The sequence below is a fragment of the Eleutherodactylus coqui genome, chromosome 11 (genome assembly GCF_035609145.1).
Source record: "Eleutherodactylus coqui strain aEleCoq1 chromosome 11, aEleCoq1.hap1, whole genome shotgun sequence".
NCBI classification, from domain to species: domain Eukaryota; kingdom Metazoa; phylum Chordata; class Amphibia; order Anura; family Eleutherodactylidae; genus Eleutherodactylus; species Eleutherodactylus coqui.
In genome coordinates this window covers 142259329-142278742 of record NC_089847.1, presented here as the reverse complement: position 1 = coordinate 142278742, position 19414 = coordinate 142259329, and the positions used below count along the sequence as shown (strand labels likewise).

The window sequence follows — 19414 nt, the reverse complement described above, 5'->3', positions numbered from 1 at the left end:
TGGCCCATGGGAACCCAGCCTAATGGTGTCCGCGGCCAGGAGTTGGGCCCCCGGGATCACAGCTGGAGGCCGTCCTTCCACCACACGGGGGGCCACGCCTGTCCGGGGGTCCCTTATATATAAGCTCCTCCTCTCGCAGGTCCATGAACCTTCCGGTGTTTGTGGGGGATCTGAAGCTCGTCCTCAGTGACCCGTCCCGCCTGCCCCTCTTTGACGCCGTTCGCACCGCTCATCCCTCTGAAGCACCAGGTGGAGTACGACCAGCTGACGCCCCGACGGTCCAGGTAGGGGGCGCCGCAGGCGGGATGTCACCGCCGTCCGCCTGTCCTGACCTCTCCTCTTTGGTCTGCAGGAAGCTGCGGGAGGTGAAGCTGGAGCGCCTGCACCCCGACGGCCTCGGCCTCAGCCTGCGGGGGGGGCTGGAGTTCACCTGTGGCCTCTACATCTCGCACATCATGAAGGAGGGGCAAGCGGACAGCGCCGGCCTGCAGGTGAGGAGACCGGCCGTACCCAGGATGCCAACGCGTTATCGAGGGGCGCAGAAAAGGGGATTTCATGAGCCCAAGAGCTGACAGTCCGGGCAGTGTGTGTCGGAGGGGCTCGCTCTTCCAGAACGTTCCCAACCCCCCACGTCTGGCAGTAATGGGGGTATGCCTCTGCCATTGTGGTAGCTGCCGCCCGTCTGGACTCTTTGTGCCCATTCATTGGTCGGTTTTCAGAATCGTCCTTGAGCTAAAGCCGCCCCTCCCCCGCACACCCCGATAGCATCAGCCCGCATTGTGAGCCCTCCTCGCCCTCCTCGCCTTACACCGCGCAAAAAATGGATCAAACTTCTGTCCTTTGTGCCCCTGCAGACGCGCGGTGTCCGGTTCTCCTCGCCATTGTTCTCATTCATCCGTTCCCTGTACGGGAGGAGGGGGGCACATACTTACACAGGGGCAGAAGGGCTTACAGATAATGTGTGACATGCAGTCCTATGTAACGCAACTGGTAACGCAACAGGTGTCCCTCCGCAGTCCCAGGTAACGCAGCGGGTGTCCCTCCGCAGTCCCAGGTAACGCAGCGGGTGTCCTCCGCAGTCCCAGGTAACGCAGGGGGTGTCCCCCGCGGTCCCAGGTAATGCAGTCGGTGTCCCTCCGCAGTCCCAGGTAATGCAGGGGGTGTTCCCCACAGTCCCAGGTAATGCAGCCGGTGTCCCCTGCAGCCCCAGGTAATGCAGCCGGTGTCCCCCCGCAGCCCCAGGTAATGCAGCCGTGTCCCTCCGCAGCCCCAGGTAATGCAGCCGGTGTCCCTCCGCAGCCCAGGTAATGCAGCCGGTGTCCCTCCGCAGCCCAGGTAATGCAGCCGGTGTCCCTCTGCAGCCCCAGGTAATGCAGCCGGTGTCCCTCCGCAGCCCCAGGTAATGCAGCCGGTGTCCCTCCGCAGCCCCAGGTAATGCAGCCGGTGTCCCCCGCAGCCCCAGGTAATGCAGCCGGTGTCCCTCCGCAGCCCCAGGTAACGCAGCAAGTGTCCCTCCGCAGCCCCAGGTAATGCAGCCGGTGTCCCCCGCAGCCCCAGGTAATGCAGCCGGTGTCCCTCCGCAGCCCCAGGTAACGCAGCAGGTGTCCATCCGCAGCCCCAGGGTAATGCAGCCGGTGTCCCTCCGCAGTCCCAGGTAACGCAGCGGGTGTCCCCCGCAGCCCCAGGTAAGGTACAGCTTGCTGCGTGGTTTAGTGATGCCCTCAGCTCTGCTACATCCGGTTGTGTGGGAGGAGTTCTGTAAAGCGGACAGGGGACTGCTGCGCCGTACTGTGGTTCGCTGGTGGCTCCTGGCGGTGCGCCTGCCTCCATATTGCTCTGGCTTTAACCCTTTGTCTTTCAGATCGGGGACGAGGTGGTTCGCATCAACGGTTACTCGATCGGCTCGTGCACGCACGAGGAGGTGATCAACCTCATCCGCACAAAGAAGGTCGTGTCCATAAAAGTGCGACGTAAGTCTCTAACCAGCGCGGGGCGGTGGTGGTCTCGGTGACGCTGGTCTCGGTGACGCTGGTGTCTGTGACGCTGGTGTCGGTGACGCTGGTCTCGGTGACGCTGGTCTCGGTGACGCTGATGTCTGTGACGCTGGTGTCTGTGACGCTGGTGTCTGTGACGCTGGTGTCTGTGACGCTGCTCTCGGTGACGCTGATGTCTGTGACGCTGGTGTCTGTGACGCTGCTCTCGGTGACGCTGGTCTCTGTGACGCTAATGTCGGTGACTCTGGTCTCGGTGACTCTGGTCTCGGTGACGCTGGTCTCGGTGACGCTGGTGTCTGTGACGCTGGTGTCTGTGACGCTGATGTCGGTGACGCTGGTCTCGGTGACGCTAATGTTTGTGACGCTGGTCTCGGTGACGCTGATGTCGGTGACGCTGGTCTCGGTGACGCTGGTGTCGGTGACGCTGGTCTCGGTGACGCTGATGTTTGTGACGCTGGTCTCGGTGACGCTGGTCTCGGTGACGCTGGTCTCGATGACGCTGATGTCGGTGACGCTGGTCTCGGTGACGCTGGTCTCGGTGACGCTGGTCTCGGTGACGCTGGTCTCTGTGACGCTGATGTCTGTGACGCTGGTCTCGATTACGCTGGTCTCGATTACGCTGGTCTCGGTGACGCTGGTCTCGGTGACGCTGGTCTCGGTGACGCTGGTCTCGGTGACGCTGGTCTCGGTGACGCTGGTGTCTGTGACGCTGATGTCGGTGACGCTAATGTTTGTGACGCTGGTCTCGGTGACGCTGATGTCGGTGACGCTGGTCTCGGTGACGCTGGTGTCTGTGACGCTGGTGTCTGTGACGCTGGTGTCTGTGACGCTGATGTCTGTGACGCTGGTCTCGGTGACGCTGATGTCGGTGACGCTGGTCTCGGTGACGCTGGTCTCGGTGACGCTGATGTCGGTGACGCTGGTGTCTGTGACGCTGGTGTCTGTGACGCTGGTGTCTGTGACGCTGATGTCGGTGACGCTGATGTCGGTGACGCTGGTGTCTGTGACGCTGATGTCGGTGACGCTGGTGTCTGTGACGCTGGTGTCTGTGACGCTGGTGTCTGTGACGCTGGTCTCGGTGACGCTGGTCTCGGTGACGCTGATGTTTGTGACGCTGATGTTTGTGACGCTGGTCTCTGTGACGCTGGTCTCTGTGACGCTGGTCTCGGTGACGCTGGTCTCGGTGACGCTGGTCTCGGTGACGCTGGTCTCGGTGACGCTGGTCTCGGTGACGCTGGTCTCGGTGACGCTGGTGTCTGTGACGCTGGTCTCGGTGACGCTAATGTTTGTGACGCTGGTCTCGGTGACGCTGGTCTCGGTGACGCTGGTCTCGGTGACGCTGGTGTCGGTGACGCTGGTCTCGGTGACGCTGGTCTCGGTGACGCTGATGTCTGTGACGCTGATGTCGGTGACGCTGGTCTCGGTGACGCTGGTCTCGGTGACGCTGATGTCGGTGACGCTGGTCTCGGTGACGCTGATGTCTGTGACGCTGATGTCGGTGACGCTGGTCTCGGTGACGCTGGTCTCGGTGACGCTGATGTCGGTGACGCTGGTCTCGGTGACGCTGATGTTTGTGACGCTGGTGTCGGTGACGCTGGTGTCGGTGACGCTGGTGTCGGTGACGCTGGTGTCGGTGACGCTGGTCTCGGTGACGCTGATGTCTGTGACGCTGGTGTCTGTGACGCTGGTGTCTGTGACGCTGGTGTCTGTGACGCTGGTCTCTGTGACGCTGGTCTCGGTGACGCTGATGTCGGTGACGCTGGTCTCGGTGACGCTGGTCTCGGTGACGCTGATGTCGGTGACGCTGATGTCGGTGACGCTGGTCTCGGTGACGCTGGTCTCGGTGACGCTGATGTCGGTGACGCTGGTCTCGGTGACGCTGATGTTTGTGACGTTGGTCTCGGTGACGCTGATGTTTGTGACGCTGGTGTCGGTGACGCTGGTGTCGGTGACGCTGGTGTCGGTGACGCTGGTCTCGGTGACGCTGATGTCTGTGACGCTGGTCTCGGTGACGCTGATGTCTGTGACGCTGGTCTCGGTGACGCTGATGTCGGTGACGCTGGTCCCGGTGACGCTGGTGTCGGTGACGCTGATGTCTGTCTTCTCTCCACAGATGTCGGGATGATTCCAGTCAAAAGGTGAAGTCCAGAAACCCCCGAATAACCGAACTCAGGGGGGCTCAACCGCAACCCACCCAGGAACATGATGGTGTATGGGGATGGGGCTGCCATACATTAGAGGCGTGGAGGGAGGGGCCACGCTGTATACAGCAGGCGACAGTGGTTGTGTGTGGCATGGACGGGTGCCCACCTGTAGGAGGCTTGACGGTGCAGAAGGGCGACTAGGTTGTATATCCTGGTGTTGGCACTACGACCGCCCTCTGCCTCCCTACTAGGCTGTTTGTATTGTCAAACTGTATTGGTCAAAAGATTAACTCCGCCCCCCCTTCATTATTTATTTATTTCTTCTCTTTCACTAAAAGATGTTGCGGTTGGCATTGGCAGTTTGTGGTTGGGGTTGGGCGTTGTTGCAGTTCGTGGGTTGCGGTTGGCGTTGAGTTGGGGGGTTGCAGTTGGCATTGGCGGTTTGTGTTAGGTTGGGCAAGTTACAGTTTGGTTGGGAAGGTTGTGGTTGGTGTTGAGTTGGGGGGTTGCGGTTGGCATTGGCGGGTTGTGGTTGGCGTTGAGATGGGGGGCTTGCAGTTGGCATTGACTGGTTGTGGTTGGCGTTGAGATGGTGGGGTTGTGGTTGGCATTGGCGGTTTGTGTTAGGTTGGGCAGGTTACGGTTTGGTTGGGCGGGTTGTGGTTGGTGTTGAGATGGGGGGGTTGCAGTTGGCATTGGCGGGTTGTGGTTGGTTGGGCAGGTTACGGTTTGGTTGGGCAGGTTGTGGTTGGTGTTGAGATGGGGGGGTGGCGGTTGGGATTGGCAGGTTGTGGTTGACGTTGAGTTGGGGGGTGTGGTTGGCATTGGCGGGTTGTGGTTGGCGTTGAATTGGGGGGGTTGCGGTTGGCATTGGCAGTTTGTGGTTGGGGTTGGGCGTTATTGCGGTTCGCGGGTTGCGGTTGGCATTGGCTGGTTGTGGTTGTCGTTGAGATGGGGGGTTGTGGTTCGCATTGGCGGTTTGCGTTAGGTTGGGCAGGTTACGGTTTGGTTGGGTGGGTTGTGGTTGGCGTTGAGTTGGGGGGGTTGCGGCTGGCATTGGTGGGTTGTGGTTGTTGAGTTGGGGGTTTGCGGTTGGCATTGGCGGGTTGGGGTTGGCGTTGAGTTGGGGGGTTGCGGTTCGCATTGGTGTGGTGTTGGGGGGTTTCGGTTGGCATTTGCGGGTTGTGGTTGGTGTTGAGTTGGGGCGGGTTGTGGTTGGCGTTGAGTTGGGGGGGTTGCGGCTGGCATTGGCGGGTTGTGGTTGTTGAGTTGGGGGTTTGCGGTTGGCATTGGCGGGTTGGGGTTGGCGTTGAGTTGGGGGGTTGCGGTTCGCATTGGTGTGGTGTTTGGGGGTTTCGGTTGGCATTTGCGGGTTGTGGTTGGTGTTGAGTTGGGGCGGGTTGTGGTTGGCGTTGAGTTGGGGGGGTTGCGGTTGGCATTGGCGGGTTGTGGTTGGCGTTGAGTTGGGGGGGTTGCGGCTGGCATTGGCGGGTTGTGGTTGGCGTTGAGTTGGGGGGGTTGCGGTTGGCATTGGTGGGTTGTGGTTGGCATTGAGTTGGGGGGGTTGTGGCTGGTGTTGCAGTTGATTGAAGATCAGTCTGATTTAAGCTAATGATTGGTTTGTTGCAGCTCGGGGGAGGAGCCTCTGAAGTGGCAGTACGCCGACCAGTTTGTGTCCGAAACCGAGGTAAAGGCTTCTTCACATGGGCGTTTCAGTCACACAAATACACCAAAATGTGATCTCTCCCCGTCCGGCGGTCGGCGGTGGGTTTGTGCGCAGCGAATATACAGGTTTTCTGTGTTTGTAATGCACATTTACGTCCACCCATTGATGTGCCCCAAGAACAGGCCAGGAGAACAGGGTCGTCCACAGAACCGACTAGCGATGCATGCCCCCCCTCCCGTGTGCCGTGTATGCATGACCCCCTCCGTGTGCTCCTCACATACACTGATGTGCAAAGACATACATGCATTAAAGGGGCTTTCCATGCAGTTGATGTTCTTGCCCTTTTCTCAGGATCGGTCATCAATATTAGAATGGCCGGATCAGCAGAGGCGGATGACCCCATGTAGTGGCCGGGGTCATAGAATCCTAGAATGGTAGAGTTGGAAGGGACCTCCGGGGTCATCAGGTCCTCTGGGGTCATCGGGCCCTCCAGGGTCATCAGGTCAGACCCCCTGCTCAGTGCAGGATCCCTAAATCATTCCAGACAGATGTCTGCCCAGCCTCTGTTTGAATACTTCCACTGAAGGAGAACTCCCCACCTCCTGTGGTAACCTGTTCCACTCATTGATCCCCCTCACTGTCTAATATCTAATCTGTGTCTCCTCCCTTTCAGTTTCATCCCATTGCTTCTAGTCTTTCCTTGTGCAGATGAGAATAGGGCTGATCCCTCTGCACTGTGACAGCCCTTCAGATATTTGTAGACCGCTATTAAGTCTCCTCTCAGCCTTCTCTTCTGCTAAACATTCCCAGATCCTTTAACCGTTCCTCATAGGACATGATTTGCAGACCGCTCACCATCTAGAAGCTCTCACATCCCTAGTGATGGGGGTCCCCCCCTGCAGCCCCCCCCCCTGCAGGCTCCTTGTGTCGGCTCTGTGTGCCCCCTCATTCCTGGGCTGTAATCCGCCTGGGATTAGAGCGGCCCCCTCCGCACCTTGCAGTGTTGGGTTCCCGGCTATCGGACAGGATTTATCTCCGCGCTGGAATGTTACCCAATTAGTCTTCGCCTGAGGATTTTGTTGCCTGCATACACAGAATTTGGGGCGTCCCGGCTGCTGTGAAACCCCAGAAGGTTAATCCCCCTTCGAGCTCGCGCTCCTTAATTGCTGCCTTTGTCTTATGCAGGCGCCACGAGCCGCAGACATTATTAATATTGGGTGGTGTGATCCCCTCCGTCCAGGAGCCTGCCAGCATGGGGGGGGTCAGCCGGGTATAATGGGAGGCGATGGCCAGAATCCAGGACTGCCGCAGAGCGTGCTCACCCCCCCGGCATGCTTATAGTTGGACATCGTATACCCGCCGCCGGTAGTCTACTGCCGCTCAACACCAAATACCGGAACCAACTGCTGGTGACCGTGACCACCCTGACAGAAGAGACTGCGCCTTCACCTCCCCTGCGTCACCACCCTCTGGGCTCCCGTCACCCTTTGCCTACAGTTACCAGAGGCTCTGCCTGTAGGAGAAGCAGCGGGGGGCGCTGTCTGTGGTCCTGGGGAGTGGAGCACAAGCTGTTACAGAAAAGCCCCCTCCCCGTGTGCAGCTGCGTCAAACCTCCCCTCCCCCCCCCTGTGCGCAGCTGCGTCACCCCGCCCCACCTCCCCGTGTGCGCCTGCGTTGCCCCGCCCCACCTCCCCGTGTGCGCCTGCGTCGCCCCGCCCCCCCTCCCCGTGTGCGCCTGCGTCGCCCCGCCCCCCCTCCCCGTGTGCGCCTGCGTCACCCCGCCCCCCCCCTCCCCGTGTGCGCCTGCGTCACCCCGCCCCCCCCTCCCCGTGTGCGCCTGCGTCACCCCGCCCCCCCTCCCCGTGTTCGCCTGCGTTACCCCCCCACCCTCCCCGTGTGCGCCTGCCTCACCCCGCCCCCACCCTCCCCGTGTGCGCCTGCCTCACCCCGCCCCCACCCTCCCCGTGTGCGCCTGCCTCACCCCGCCCGCACCCTCGCCGTGTGCGCCTGCCTCACCCCGCCCGCACCCTCGCCGTGTGCGCCTGCCTCACCCCACCCCCACCCTCGCCGTGTGCGCCTCCCTCACCCCACCCTCACCGTGTGCGCCTGCCTCACCCCACCCTCGCCGTGTGCGCCTGCCTCACCCCACCCTCGCCGTGTGCGCCTGCCTCACCCCACCCTCGCCGTGTGCGCCTGCCTCACCCCACCCTCGCCGTGTGCGCCTGCCTCACCCCACCCTCGCCGTGTGCGCCTGCCTCACCCCACCCTCGCCGTGTGCGCCTGCCTCACCCCGCCCCCCCCCTCCCCGTGTGCGCCTGCCTCACCCCGCCCCCCCCCCCTCCCCGTGGGCGCCTGCGTCATCCGCCCCCCCCCCCTCCCCGTAGGCGCCTGCGTCATCCGCCCCCCCCCTTCCCGTGGGCGCCTGTGCCACCCCCCCCTCCCCGTGGGTGCCTGCGTCATCCAGCCCCCCCCCTTCCCGTGGGTGCCTGCGCCGCCCCCTCCTCCCTGTGGGCGCCTGCGTCACCTCTGCTCCTCCCCGTGCGCGCCTGCGTCAAACCCCCCCCCTCCCCGTGCGCAGCTGCTTAACCCCTCACCACCCGCTTCCGGTGCGCAGCTGCCAACCCCCCCCCCCCTCCTCCCCGCGCGCAGATGCGGCCCCTCTTCCTGTCCTGTACATGCTGCCATGGCTGTCGGAGGATGATGGGGGTTGGAGTTCCCGAGAGCTGGAGAACCTCGGGGTGGAGAGGACATCTGTGGCACCATCACTAGTCACTATGAATGTTGTGTCCCCAGGATGGGAAGAGCAGCGTGGCGGGACTGGCCTCCATAGGAGGAAGAGACATCAAGGAGAAGAAGGTGTTCATCAGCTTAGTGGGCACGATGGGCATGGGGTGCAGGTGGGTGCAGCGCCTCACCTGTACAGGTGATGAAAGGGCTTCTCTCATTATAACTCACTTAGTTCTGCTTATTTCCACAGCATTTCCAGCGGCCCTTCCCAGAAACCCGGGATATTTGTCAGCAACGTGAAGCCAGGCTCCCTGTCTGCAGAGGTGGGCCTGGAGGTGAGCCCATGCATCTGGCCACTGGCGGTATATTGAGGGGTAACAGGCTCACAGTCAGAGCTTTGGGGCAGATTCCTCCTGACTCACAAGCCTCCGCAATTGTAGTTGTTTCCCATGTCTGCACCGTCTCTGTGATCAGGCATGGGGATGTGAGATGCAGGCTACTGGCTTTAGTATCGGCCCTGCGCCGCTTCCCTCTCCCCCAGTTTCACATTGATGGTCCCTTCTTCCCGTCAGGTCGGTGATCAGATCGTGGAGGTGAATGGTGTGGACTTTGCCAGCATCGATCATAAAGAGGTGACTGTAAACTGTTCAGCTAGCTGCACTGCCTTCCACGTGTACTTGGGGTGTGTGATATAGAAGATGACGGCAGGGAGAGAGCACATGTCCCATGTAGTCTTACCTCTATATAGAGACATACAAGATGTTGGCAGGGAGAGAGCACATGGTCCATCTAGTCTGATATCTATATAGAGACATAGAAGATGACGGGAGGAGGTGAGCACATGGTCCATCTAGTCTGACCTCTATATAGAGACATAGAAGATGACAGCAGGAGGAGAGCACATGGTCCATCTAGTCTGATATCTATATAGAGACATAGAAGATGATGGCAGGAGGAGAGCACATGGTCCATCTAGTCTGATATCTATATAGAGACATAGAAGATGATGGCAGGAGGAGAGCACATGGTCCATCTAGTCTGATATCTATAGAGAGACCTAGAAGATGACGGCAGGAAGAGAGCACATGGTCCATGTAGTCTTACCTCTATATAGAGACATAGAAAATGATGACAGGAGGAGAGCACATGGTCCATCTAGTCTTACCTCTATATAAAGAAATAGAAGATAACAGCAGGGAGAGAGCACATGTCACATGTAGTCTTACCTCTATATACAGACATAGAAAATGATGACAGGGGGAGAGCACATGGTCCATCTAGTCTTACCTCTATATAGAGAAATAGAAGATGATGGCAGGGAGAGAGCACATGTCCCATGTAGTCTTACCTCTATATAGAGACATAGAAGATAACAGCAAGGAGAGAGCACATTGTCCATCTAGTCTGATATCTGTATAGAGACATAGAAGATGTTGACAGGGGGGGAGCACATGGTCCATCTAGTCTGATATCTATAGAGAGACATAGAAGATGATGGCAGGAGGAGAGCACATGGTCCATCTAGTCTGATATCTGTATAGAGACATAGAAGATGATGGCAGGAGGAGAGCACATGGTCCATCTAGTCTGATATCTGTATAGAGACATAGAAGATGTTGACAGGGGGAGAGCACATGGTCCATCTAGTCTGATATCTATATAGGGACATAGAAAATGTTGTCAGGGAGAGAGCACATGGTCCATCTAGTCTGATATCTGTATAGAGACATAGAAGATGTTGACAGGGGGAGAGCACATGGTCCATCTAGTCTGATATCTATATAGGGACATAGAAGATGTTGTCAGGGAGAGAGCACATGGTCCATCTAGTCTGATATCTATAGAGAGACATAGAAGATGATGGCAGGAGGAGAGCACATAGTCCATCTAGTCTGATATCTATAGAGAGACCTAGAAGATGATGGCAGGAGGAGAGCCCATGGTCCATCTAGTCTGATATCTGTATTGAGACATAGAAGATGACGGCAGGAGGAGAACACATGGTCCATCTACTCTGATATCTATATAGAGACATAGAAGATGATGGCAGGAGGAGAGCACATGGTCCATCTAGTCAGATATCTGTATAGAGACATAGAGGATGACGGCAGGAGGAGAGCACAGGGTCCATCTAGTCTGATATTTATATAGAGACATAGAAGATGATGGCAGGGGGGAGAGCACATGGTCCATCTAGTCTGATATCTGTATAGAGACATAGAAGATGATGGCAGGGGGAGAGCACATGGTCCATCTAGTCTGATATCTGTATAGAGACATAGAAGATAATGGCAGGAGGAGAGCACATGGTCCATCTAGTCTGATATCTATATAGAGACATAGAAGATGACAGCAGAAGGAGAGCACATGGTCCATCTAGTCTGATATCTATAGAGAGACATAGAAGATGACAGAAGGAGGAGAGTACATGGTCCATCTAGTCTGATATCTGTATAGAGACATAGAAGATGATGGCAGGGAGAGAGCACATGGTCCATCTAGTCTGATATCTATATAGAGACATAGAAGATGTTGTCAGGGAGAGAGCACATGGTCCATCTAGTCTGATATCTATATAGAGACATAGGAGATGTTGTCAGGGAGAGAGCACATGGTCCATCTAGTCTGATATCTGTATAAAGACATAGAAGATAATGGCAGGAGGAGAGCACATGGTCCATCTATTCTGACCTATATAGAGAGACATAGAAGATGACGGCAGGAGGAGAGCACATGGTCTATCTAGTCTGACCTCTATATAGAGATATAGAGACATAGAAGATGACAACAGGAGGAGAGCACATGGACCATCTAGTCTGATATCTATATAGAGACATAGGAGATGACGGCAGGAGGAGAGCACATGGTCCATCTAGTCTGATATCTATATAGAGAGACATAGAAGATGCTGGCAGGAGGAGAGCACATGGTCCATCTAGTCTGATATCTATATAGAGACATAGGAGATGACGGCAGGAGGAGAGTACATGGTCCATCTAGTCTGATATCTATATAGAGACATAGAAGATATTGTCAGCGAGAGAGCACATGGTCCATCTAGTCTGATATCTGTATAGAGACATAGATGATGACGGCAGGAGGAGAGCACATGGTCCATCTAGTCTGATCCCTTTATAGGGACATAGAAGATGTTGGCAGGGGGAGAGCACATGGTCCATTTAATCTGACCCCTTTTTAGAGACATAGAAGATGTTGGCAGGGGGAGAGCACATGGTCCATCTAGTCTGATATCTATATAGAGACATAGAAGGTAACGACAGGGGGAGAGCACATGGCCCATCTAGTCTGATATCTGTATAGAGACATAGAAGATGACGGCAGGAGGAGAGCACATGGTCCATCTAGTCTGATATCTATAGAGAGATATAGAAGATGACGGCAGGAGGAGAGCACATGGTCCATCTAGTCTGATATCTATAGAGACATAGAAGATGACGGCAGGAGCAGAGCACATGGTCCATCTAGTCTGATATCTATAGAGAGACATAGAAGATGATGGCAGGAGGAGAGCACATGGTCCATCTAGTCTGATATCTATAGAGAGACATAGAAGATGACGGCAGGAGGAGAGCACATGGTCCATCTAGTCTGATATCTATAGAGAGACATAGAAGATGACGGCAGGAGGAGAGCACATGGTCCATCTAGTCTGATATCTATAGAGAGACATAGAAGATGACGGCAGGAGGAGAGCACATGGTCCATCTAGTCTGATATCTATAGAGAGACATAGAAGATGACGGCAGGAGGAGAGCACATGGTCCATCTAGTCTGATATCTATAGAGAGACATAGAAGATGACGGCAGGAGGAGAGCACATGGTCCATCTAGTCTGATATCTATAGAGAGACATAGAAGATGACGGCAGGAGGAGAGCACATGGTCCATCTAGTCTGATATCTATAGAGAGACATAGAAGATGACGGCAGGAGGAGAGCACATGGTCCATCTAGTCTGATATCTATAGAGAGACATAGAAGATGATGGCAGGAGGAGAGCACATGGTCCAACTAGTCTGATATCTGTATAGAGACATAGAAGATGATGGCAGGAGGAGAGCACATGGTCCATCTATTCTGACCTATATAGAGAGACATAGAAGATGACGGGAGGAGGTGAGCACATGGTCCATCTAGTCTGACCTCTATATAGAGACATAGAAGATGACAGCAGGAGGAGAGCACATGGTCCATCTAGTCTGATATCTGTATAGAGACATAGAAGATGATGGCAGGGGGAAAGCACATGGTCCATCTAGTCTGATATCTATATAGAGACATAGAAGATGACAGCAGAAGGAGAGCACATGGTCCATCTAGTCTGATATCTATAGAGAGACATAGAAGATGACATCAGGAGAAGAGCACATGATCCATCTAGTCTGATATCTATACAGAGACATAGAAGATGACAGCAGGAGGAGAGCACATGGTCCATCTAGTCTGATATCTATAGAGAGACATAGAAGATGACATCAGGAGCAGAGCACATGGTCCATCTAGTCTGATATCTATATAGAGACATAGAAAATGATGACAGGAGGAGAGCACATGGTCCATCTAGTCTGATATCTATAGAGATACATAGAAGATGACATCAGGAGCAGAGCACATGGTCCATCTAGTCTGATATCTATATAGAGACATAGAAAATGATGACAGGAGGAGAGCACATGGTCCATCTAGTCTGATATCTATATAGAGACATAGAAGATGTTGTCAGGGAGAGAGCACATGGTCCATCTAGTTTGATATCTATATAGAGACATAGAAGATGATGGCAGGGGGAGAGCACATGGTGCATCTAGTCTGTTATCTATATAGAGACATAGAAGATGATGACAGGGGGAGAGCACATGGTCCATCTAGTCTGATATCTATATAGAGACATAGAAGATGATGGCAGGGGGAGAGCACATGGTCCATCTAGTCTGATATCTATATAGAGACATAGAAAATGATGACAGGAGGAGAGCACATGGTCCATCTAGTCTTACCTCTATATAGAGACATAGAAGATGATGGCAGGAGGAGAGCACAAGGTCCATCTAGTCTGATATCTGTATAGAGACATAGAAGATGACGGCAGGAGGAGAGCACATGGTCCATCTAGTCTGATATTTATATAGAGACATAGAAGATGAGGGCAGGAGGAGAGCACATGGTCCATCTAGTCTGATGTCTATATAGAGACATAGAAGATGACGGCAGGAGGAGAGCTCATGGTCCATCTAGTCTGATCCCTTTATAGGGACATAGAAGATGTTGGCAGGGGGAGAGCACATGGTCCATTTAATCTGACCCCTTTTTAGAGACATAGAAGATGTTGGCAGGGGGAGAGCACATGGTCCATCTAGTCTGATATCTATATAGAGACATAGAAGGTAACGACAGGGGGAGAGCACATGGCCCATCTAGTCTGATATCTGTATAGAGACATAGAAGATGACGGCAGGAGGAGAGCACATGGTCCATCTAGTCTGATATCTATAGAGAGATATAGAAGATGACGGCAGGAGGAGAGCACATGGTCCATCTAGTCTGATATCTATAGAGACATAGAAGATGACGGCAGGAGCAGAGCACATGGTCCATCTAGTCTGATATCTATAGAGAGACATAGAAGATGATGGCAGGAGGAGAGCACATGGTCCATCTAGTCTGATATCTATAGAGAGACATAGAAGATGACGGCAGGAGGAGAGCACATGGTCCATCTAGTCTGATATCTATAGAGAGACATAGAAGATGACGGCAGGAGGAGAGCACATGGTCCATCTAGTCTGATATCTATAGAGAGACATAGAAGATGACGGCAGGAGGAGAGCACATGGTCCATCTAGTCTGATATCTATAGAGAGACATAGAAGATGACGGCAGGAGGAGAGCACATGGTCCATCTAGTCTGATATCTATAGAGAGACATAGAAGATGACGGCAGGAGGAGAGCACATGGTCCATCTAGTCTGATATCTATAGAGAGACATAGAAGATGACGGCAGGAGGAGAGCACATGGTCCATCTAGTCTGATATCTATAGAGAGACATAGAAGATGACGGCAGGAGGAGAGCACATGGTCCATCTAGTCTGATATCTATAGAGAGACATAGAAGATGATGGCAGGAGGAGAGCACATGGTCCAACTAGTCTGATATCTGTATAGAGACATAGAAGATGATGGCAGGAGGAGAGCACATGGTCCATCTATTCTGACCTATATAGAGAGACATAGAAGATGACGGGAGGAGGTGAGCACATGGTCCATCTAGTCTGACCTCTATATAGAGACATAGAAGATGACAGCAGGAGGAGAGCACATGGTCCATCTAGTCTGATATCTGTATAGAGACATAGAAGATGATGGCAGGGGGAAAGCACATGGTCCATCTAGTCTGATATCTATATAGAGACATAGAAGATGACATCAGGAGAAGAGCACATGATCCATCTAGTCTGATATCTATACAGAGACATAGAAGATGACAGCAGGAGGAGAGCACATGGTCCATCTAGTCTGATATCTATAGAGAGACATAGAAGATGACATCAGGAGCAGAGCACATGGTCCATCTAGTCTGATATCTATATAGAGACATAGAAAATGATGACAGGAGGAGAGCACATGGTCCATCTAGTCTGATATCTATATAGAGACATAGAAAATGATGACAGGAGGAGAGCACATGGTCCATCTAGTCTGATATCTATATAGAGACATAGAAGATGTTGTCAGGGAGAGAGCACATGGTCCATCTAGTTTGATATCTATATAGAGACATAGAAGATGATGGCAGGGGGAGAGCACATGGTGCATCTAGTCTGTTATCTATATAGAGACATAGAAGATGATGACAGGGGGAGAGCACATGGTCCATCTAGTCTGATATCTATATAGAGACATAGAAGATGATGGCAGGGGGAGAGCACATGGTCCATCTAGTCTGATATCTATATAGAGACATAGAAAATGATGACAGGAGGAGAGCACATGGTCCATCTAGTCTTACCTCTATATAGAGACATAGAAGATGATGGCAGGAGGAGAGCACAAGGTCCATCTAGTCTGATATCTGTATAGAGACATAGAAGATGACGGCAGGAGGAGAGCACATGGTCCATCTAGTCTGATATTTATATAGAGACATAGAAGATGAGGGCAGGAGGAGAGCACATGGTCCATCTAGTCTGATGTCTATATAGAGACATAGAAGATGACGGCAGGAGGAGAGCTCATGGTCCATCTAGTCTGATATCTATATAGAGACATAGAAGATGAGAGCAGGGGGAGAGCACATGGTCCATCTAGTCTGATATCTGTATAGAGAGACATAGAAGATGACGGCAGGAGGAGAGCACATGGTCCATCTAGTCTGATATCTGTATAGAGACATAGAAGATGTTGTCAGGGAGAGAGCACATGGTCCATCTAGTCTGATATCTGTATAGAGACATAGAAGATGTTGTCAGGGAGAGAGCACATGGTCCATCTAGTCTGATATCTGTATAGAGACATAGAAGATGATGGTGGGAGGAGAGCACATGGTCCATTTAATCTGACCCCTTTTTAGAGACATAGAAGATGTTGGCAGGGGGAGAGCACATGGTCCATCTAGTCTGATATCTGTATAGATACATAGAAGATACTGGCAGGGGGAGAGAACATGGTCCATCTAGTCTGATATCTGTATAGATACATAGAAGATGCTGGCAGGGGGAGAGCACCTGGTCCATCTTGTCTGATATCTATATAGAGACATAGATGATGATGGCAGGGGGAGAGCACATGGTCCATCTAGTCTGATATCTATAGAGAGACATAGAAGATGCTGGCAGGAGGAGAGTACATGGTCCATCTAGTCTGATATCTATAGAGAGACATAGAAGATGACAGCAGGAGGAGAGCACATGGTCCATCTAGTCTGATATCTATAGAGAGACATAGAAGATGCTGGCAGGAGGAGAGTACATGGTCCATCTAGTCTGATCTCTATAGAGAGACATAGAAGATGATGGCAGGAGGAGAGCACATGGTCCATCTAGTCTTATATCTGTATGGAGACATAGAAGATGATGGTAGGAGGAGAGCACATGGTCCATCTAGTCTGATATCTATAGAGAGACATAGAAGATGACGGCAGGAGGAGAGCACATGGTCCATCTAGTCTGATATCTATATAGAGACATAGAAGATGACAGCAGGAGGAGAGCACATGGTCCATCCAGTCTGATATCTATATAGAGAGACATAGAAGATGATGGCAGGAGGAGAGCACATGGTCCATCTAGTCTTATATCTGTATGGAGACATAGAAGATGATGGTAGGAGGAGAGCACATGGTCCATCTAGTCTTATATCTGTATGGAGACATAGAAGATGTTGGCAGGGGGAGAGCACATGGTCCATCTAGTCTGATATCTGTATAGATACCTAGAAGATACTGGCAGGGGGAGAGAACATGGTCCATCTAGTCTGATATCTGTATAGATACATAGAAGATGCTGGCAGGGGGAGAGCACATGGTCCATCTTGTCTGATATCTATATAGAGACATAGATGATGATGGCAGGAGGAGAGCACATGGTCCATCTAGTCTGATATCTATAGAGAGACATAGAAGATGACAGCAGGAGGAGAGCATATGGTCCATCTAGTCTGATATCTATAGAGAGACATAGAAGATGCTGGCAGGAGGAGAGCACATGGTCCATCTAGTCTGATATCTATAGAGAGACATAGAAGATGACGGCAGGAGGAGAGCACATGGTCCATCTAGTCTGATATCTATATACAGACATAGAACATGATGGCGGGAGGAGAGCACATGGTCCATCTAGTCTGATATCTGTATGGAGACATAGAAGATGATGGTAGGAGGAGAGCACATGGTCCATCTAGTCTGATATCTATAGAGAGACATAGAAGATGCTGGCAGGAGGAGAGCACATGGTCCATCTAGTCTGATATCTATATAGAGACATAGAAGATGACAGCAGGAGGAGAGTACATGGTCCATCTAGTCTGATATCTATAGAGAGACATAGAAGATGATGGCAGGAGGAGAGCACATGGTCCATCTAGTCTGATATCTATATACAGACATAGAACATGATGGCGGAAGGAGGAGAGCACATGGTCCATCTAGTCTGATATCTATAGAGAGACATAGAAGATGATGGCAGGAGGAGAGCACATGGTCCATCTAGTCTGATATCTGTATGGAGACATAGAAGATGATGGTAGGAGGAGAGCACATGGTCCATGTGGGGGTGCTCCTCGTGGTGGTGGGGGTGGGGGAGCTCCTCGTGGGGGTGAGGATGGGGGAGCCCCTCGTGGGGGCGGGGAAGCTCCTCGTGGTGGTGGTGGGGGCTCCTCGTGGTGGTGGGGGTGGGGGAGCCCCTCGTGGTGGGGGTGGGGGCAGGGAAGCTCCTCGTGGTGGTGGGATAAATGTTCCACAATGTTGAGAGACGCTTCCACCTGAGGGGTCGGAGGGGGCTGCCAGTGGTGGTCTCTGGTCCAGTCGAGGGGTGCAGCTGGTAGGCAGTTGTGATCGCCTCGCTGCAGATGTTCCCGCTGAGTATCAGTCATGTCTAGCGGTAACGGGCTGCTGATATGTCGGTGCGACCACGTGTCCGGGGGCATCTGTAAATCTGCGCTCTTCTCTCTTCAGGCCGTGCGAGTGTTGAAAAGCAGCCGGACGCTGACGCTGACCATCCTGACTGGAGCGGTGAGTCCCACTTGTGGTGTCTGGTGGCCTCGCTGCGGGGGCTCATTAGATAATGTCCGCCAGCCCCCAGCTGCCCGCCATCTGTACGCGCCCGATAACCGCCCTTCTCACCCGTAGGGCCAGGAGCTCTTCATGACGGAAGACGAGAAGCTGATAGAACGGCGGCGGCGCGAGCTGGAGCGCCAGGAACTGCTGCGCCAGAAGAAACTCGCCATGGAGACCAGCAAAATCCTGAAAGAGCAGCAGGAGAAGGAGAAGCAGTGAGTGACGCGGCCGGCCGGCTGCAACGGCGTCTCATGGCCGTCCGGGGACACCACACGCCATATTTATCGGCTTCTCCACCCGTATGGAGGAGGGTTGATGATATATTGTGGCGCTGGTGCTACAAATGGCGCCATCAATACTGCTGAGTGACGCCGGTGATTATTACCCCACAGGAGGAAGATGGAGATTTCCCAGAAGATGGCGGAGGAGGAAGAGCGGTACCGCAAGGAGATAAAAATGTGCGTCCGCAGCCCATGGTTTTATTGTCTCTTCTGTCAGGGCCCCCTCATTACTGAGCCAGGAGAGCCCCCCACTCTCTCGCCTGCCCTTCTTACCCCATGTGGCGATCGGCTGAAGGGTCACACATGGTTCCAGGATTTCCTTCATCCCTCCAGCAGGGGGCGCTCCTGTACGGTTACCCCGTATTATTTGTGGGCCGTGTGAACCAACCTCCAATCAGTTTAACAGCCCTGACCGCGATCCTTTGGAGGAGGCGGAGCTAACGTGATGTATTACTGTATACTGTGGGCCTTGCAGGCAGCTGATTGACATTGTGCTGACATGGGGTCTGTGACCCCCTGATCCGGACACACTGATTACGCACGGTGTCTCATCCGTCATTCCATAGCTTGCGGTCTAGACGTACACGATGGGAGGAGTAGTGCTGGTTGTCACATCTAAGGGGTGAGCCTCGGGGGTCACCATTACGCAGTATGAAGCACTGACTCCGCCTCTCTGGCCGCGTGCGGTACGTTAACCGCCAGCATCCTGTTACATCCGCTGACCAGGAGTATTCACCCAGCTTTCCCAGGTCAAGAGGACTCTGTGTCATGTGGATGGCACTCAGCTCTGCCCCCTGTTGGAGCTGTAATG

General features: G+C 53.5%; 1 protein-coding gene across 1 annotated transcript in view; it reads left to right on the top strand.

Annotated features, from left to right (window-relative positions):
• USH1C (USH1 protein network component harmonin) overlaps positions 1–19414 on the top strand; it is an 87109-nt gene that overhangs the window by 6515 nt on the left and 61180 nt on the right. Inside the window, 12 exon segments of the mRNA XM_066583719.1 lie at positions 140–224; positions 226–284; positions 353–491; positions 1862–1970; positions 4108–4132; positions 5768–5825; positions 8598–8701; positions 8782–8866; positions 9104–9163; positions 18221–18277; positions 18395–18537; positions 18715–18780. Of these exon segments, the coding sequence (XP_066439816.1) occupies positions 140–224; positions 226–284; positions 353–491; positions 1862–1970; positions 4108–4132; positions 5768–5825; positions 8598–8701; positions 8782–8866; positions 9104–9163; positions 18221–18277; positions 18395–18537; positions 18715–18780 (990 nt within the window).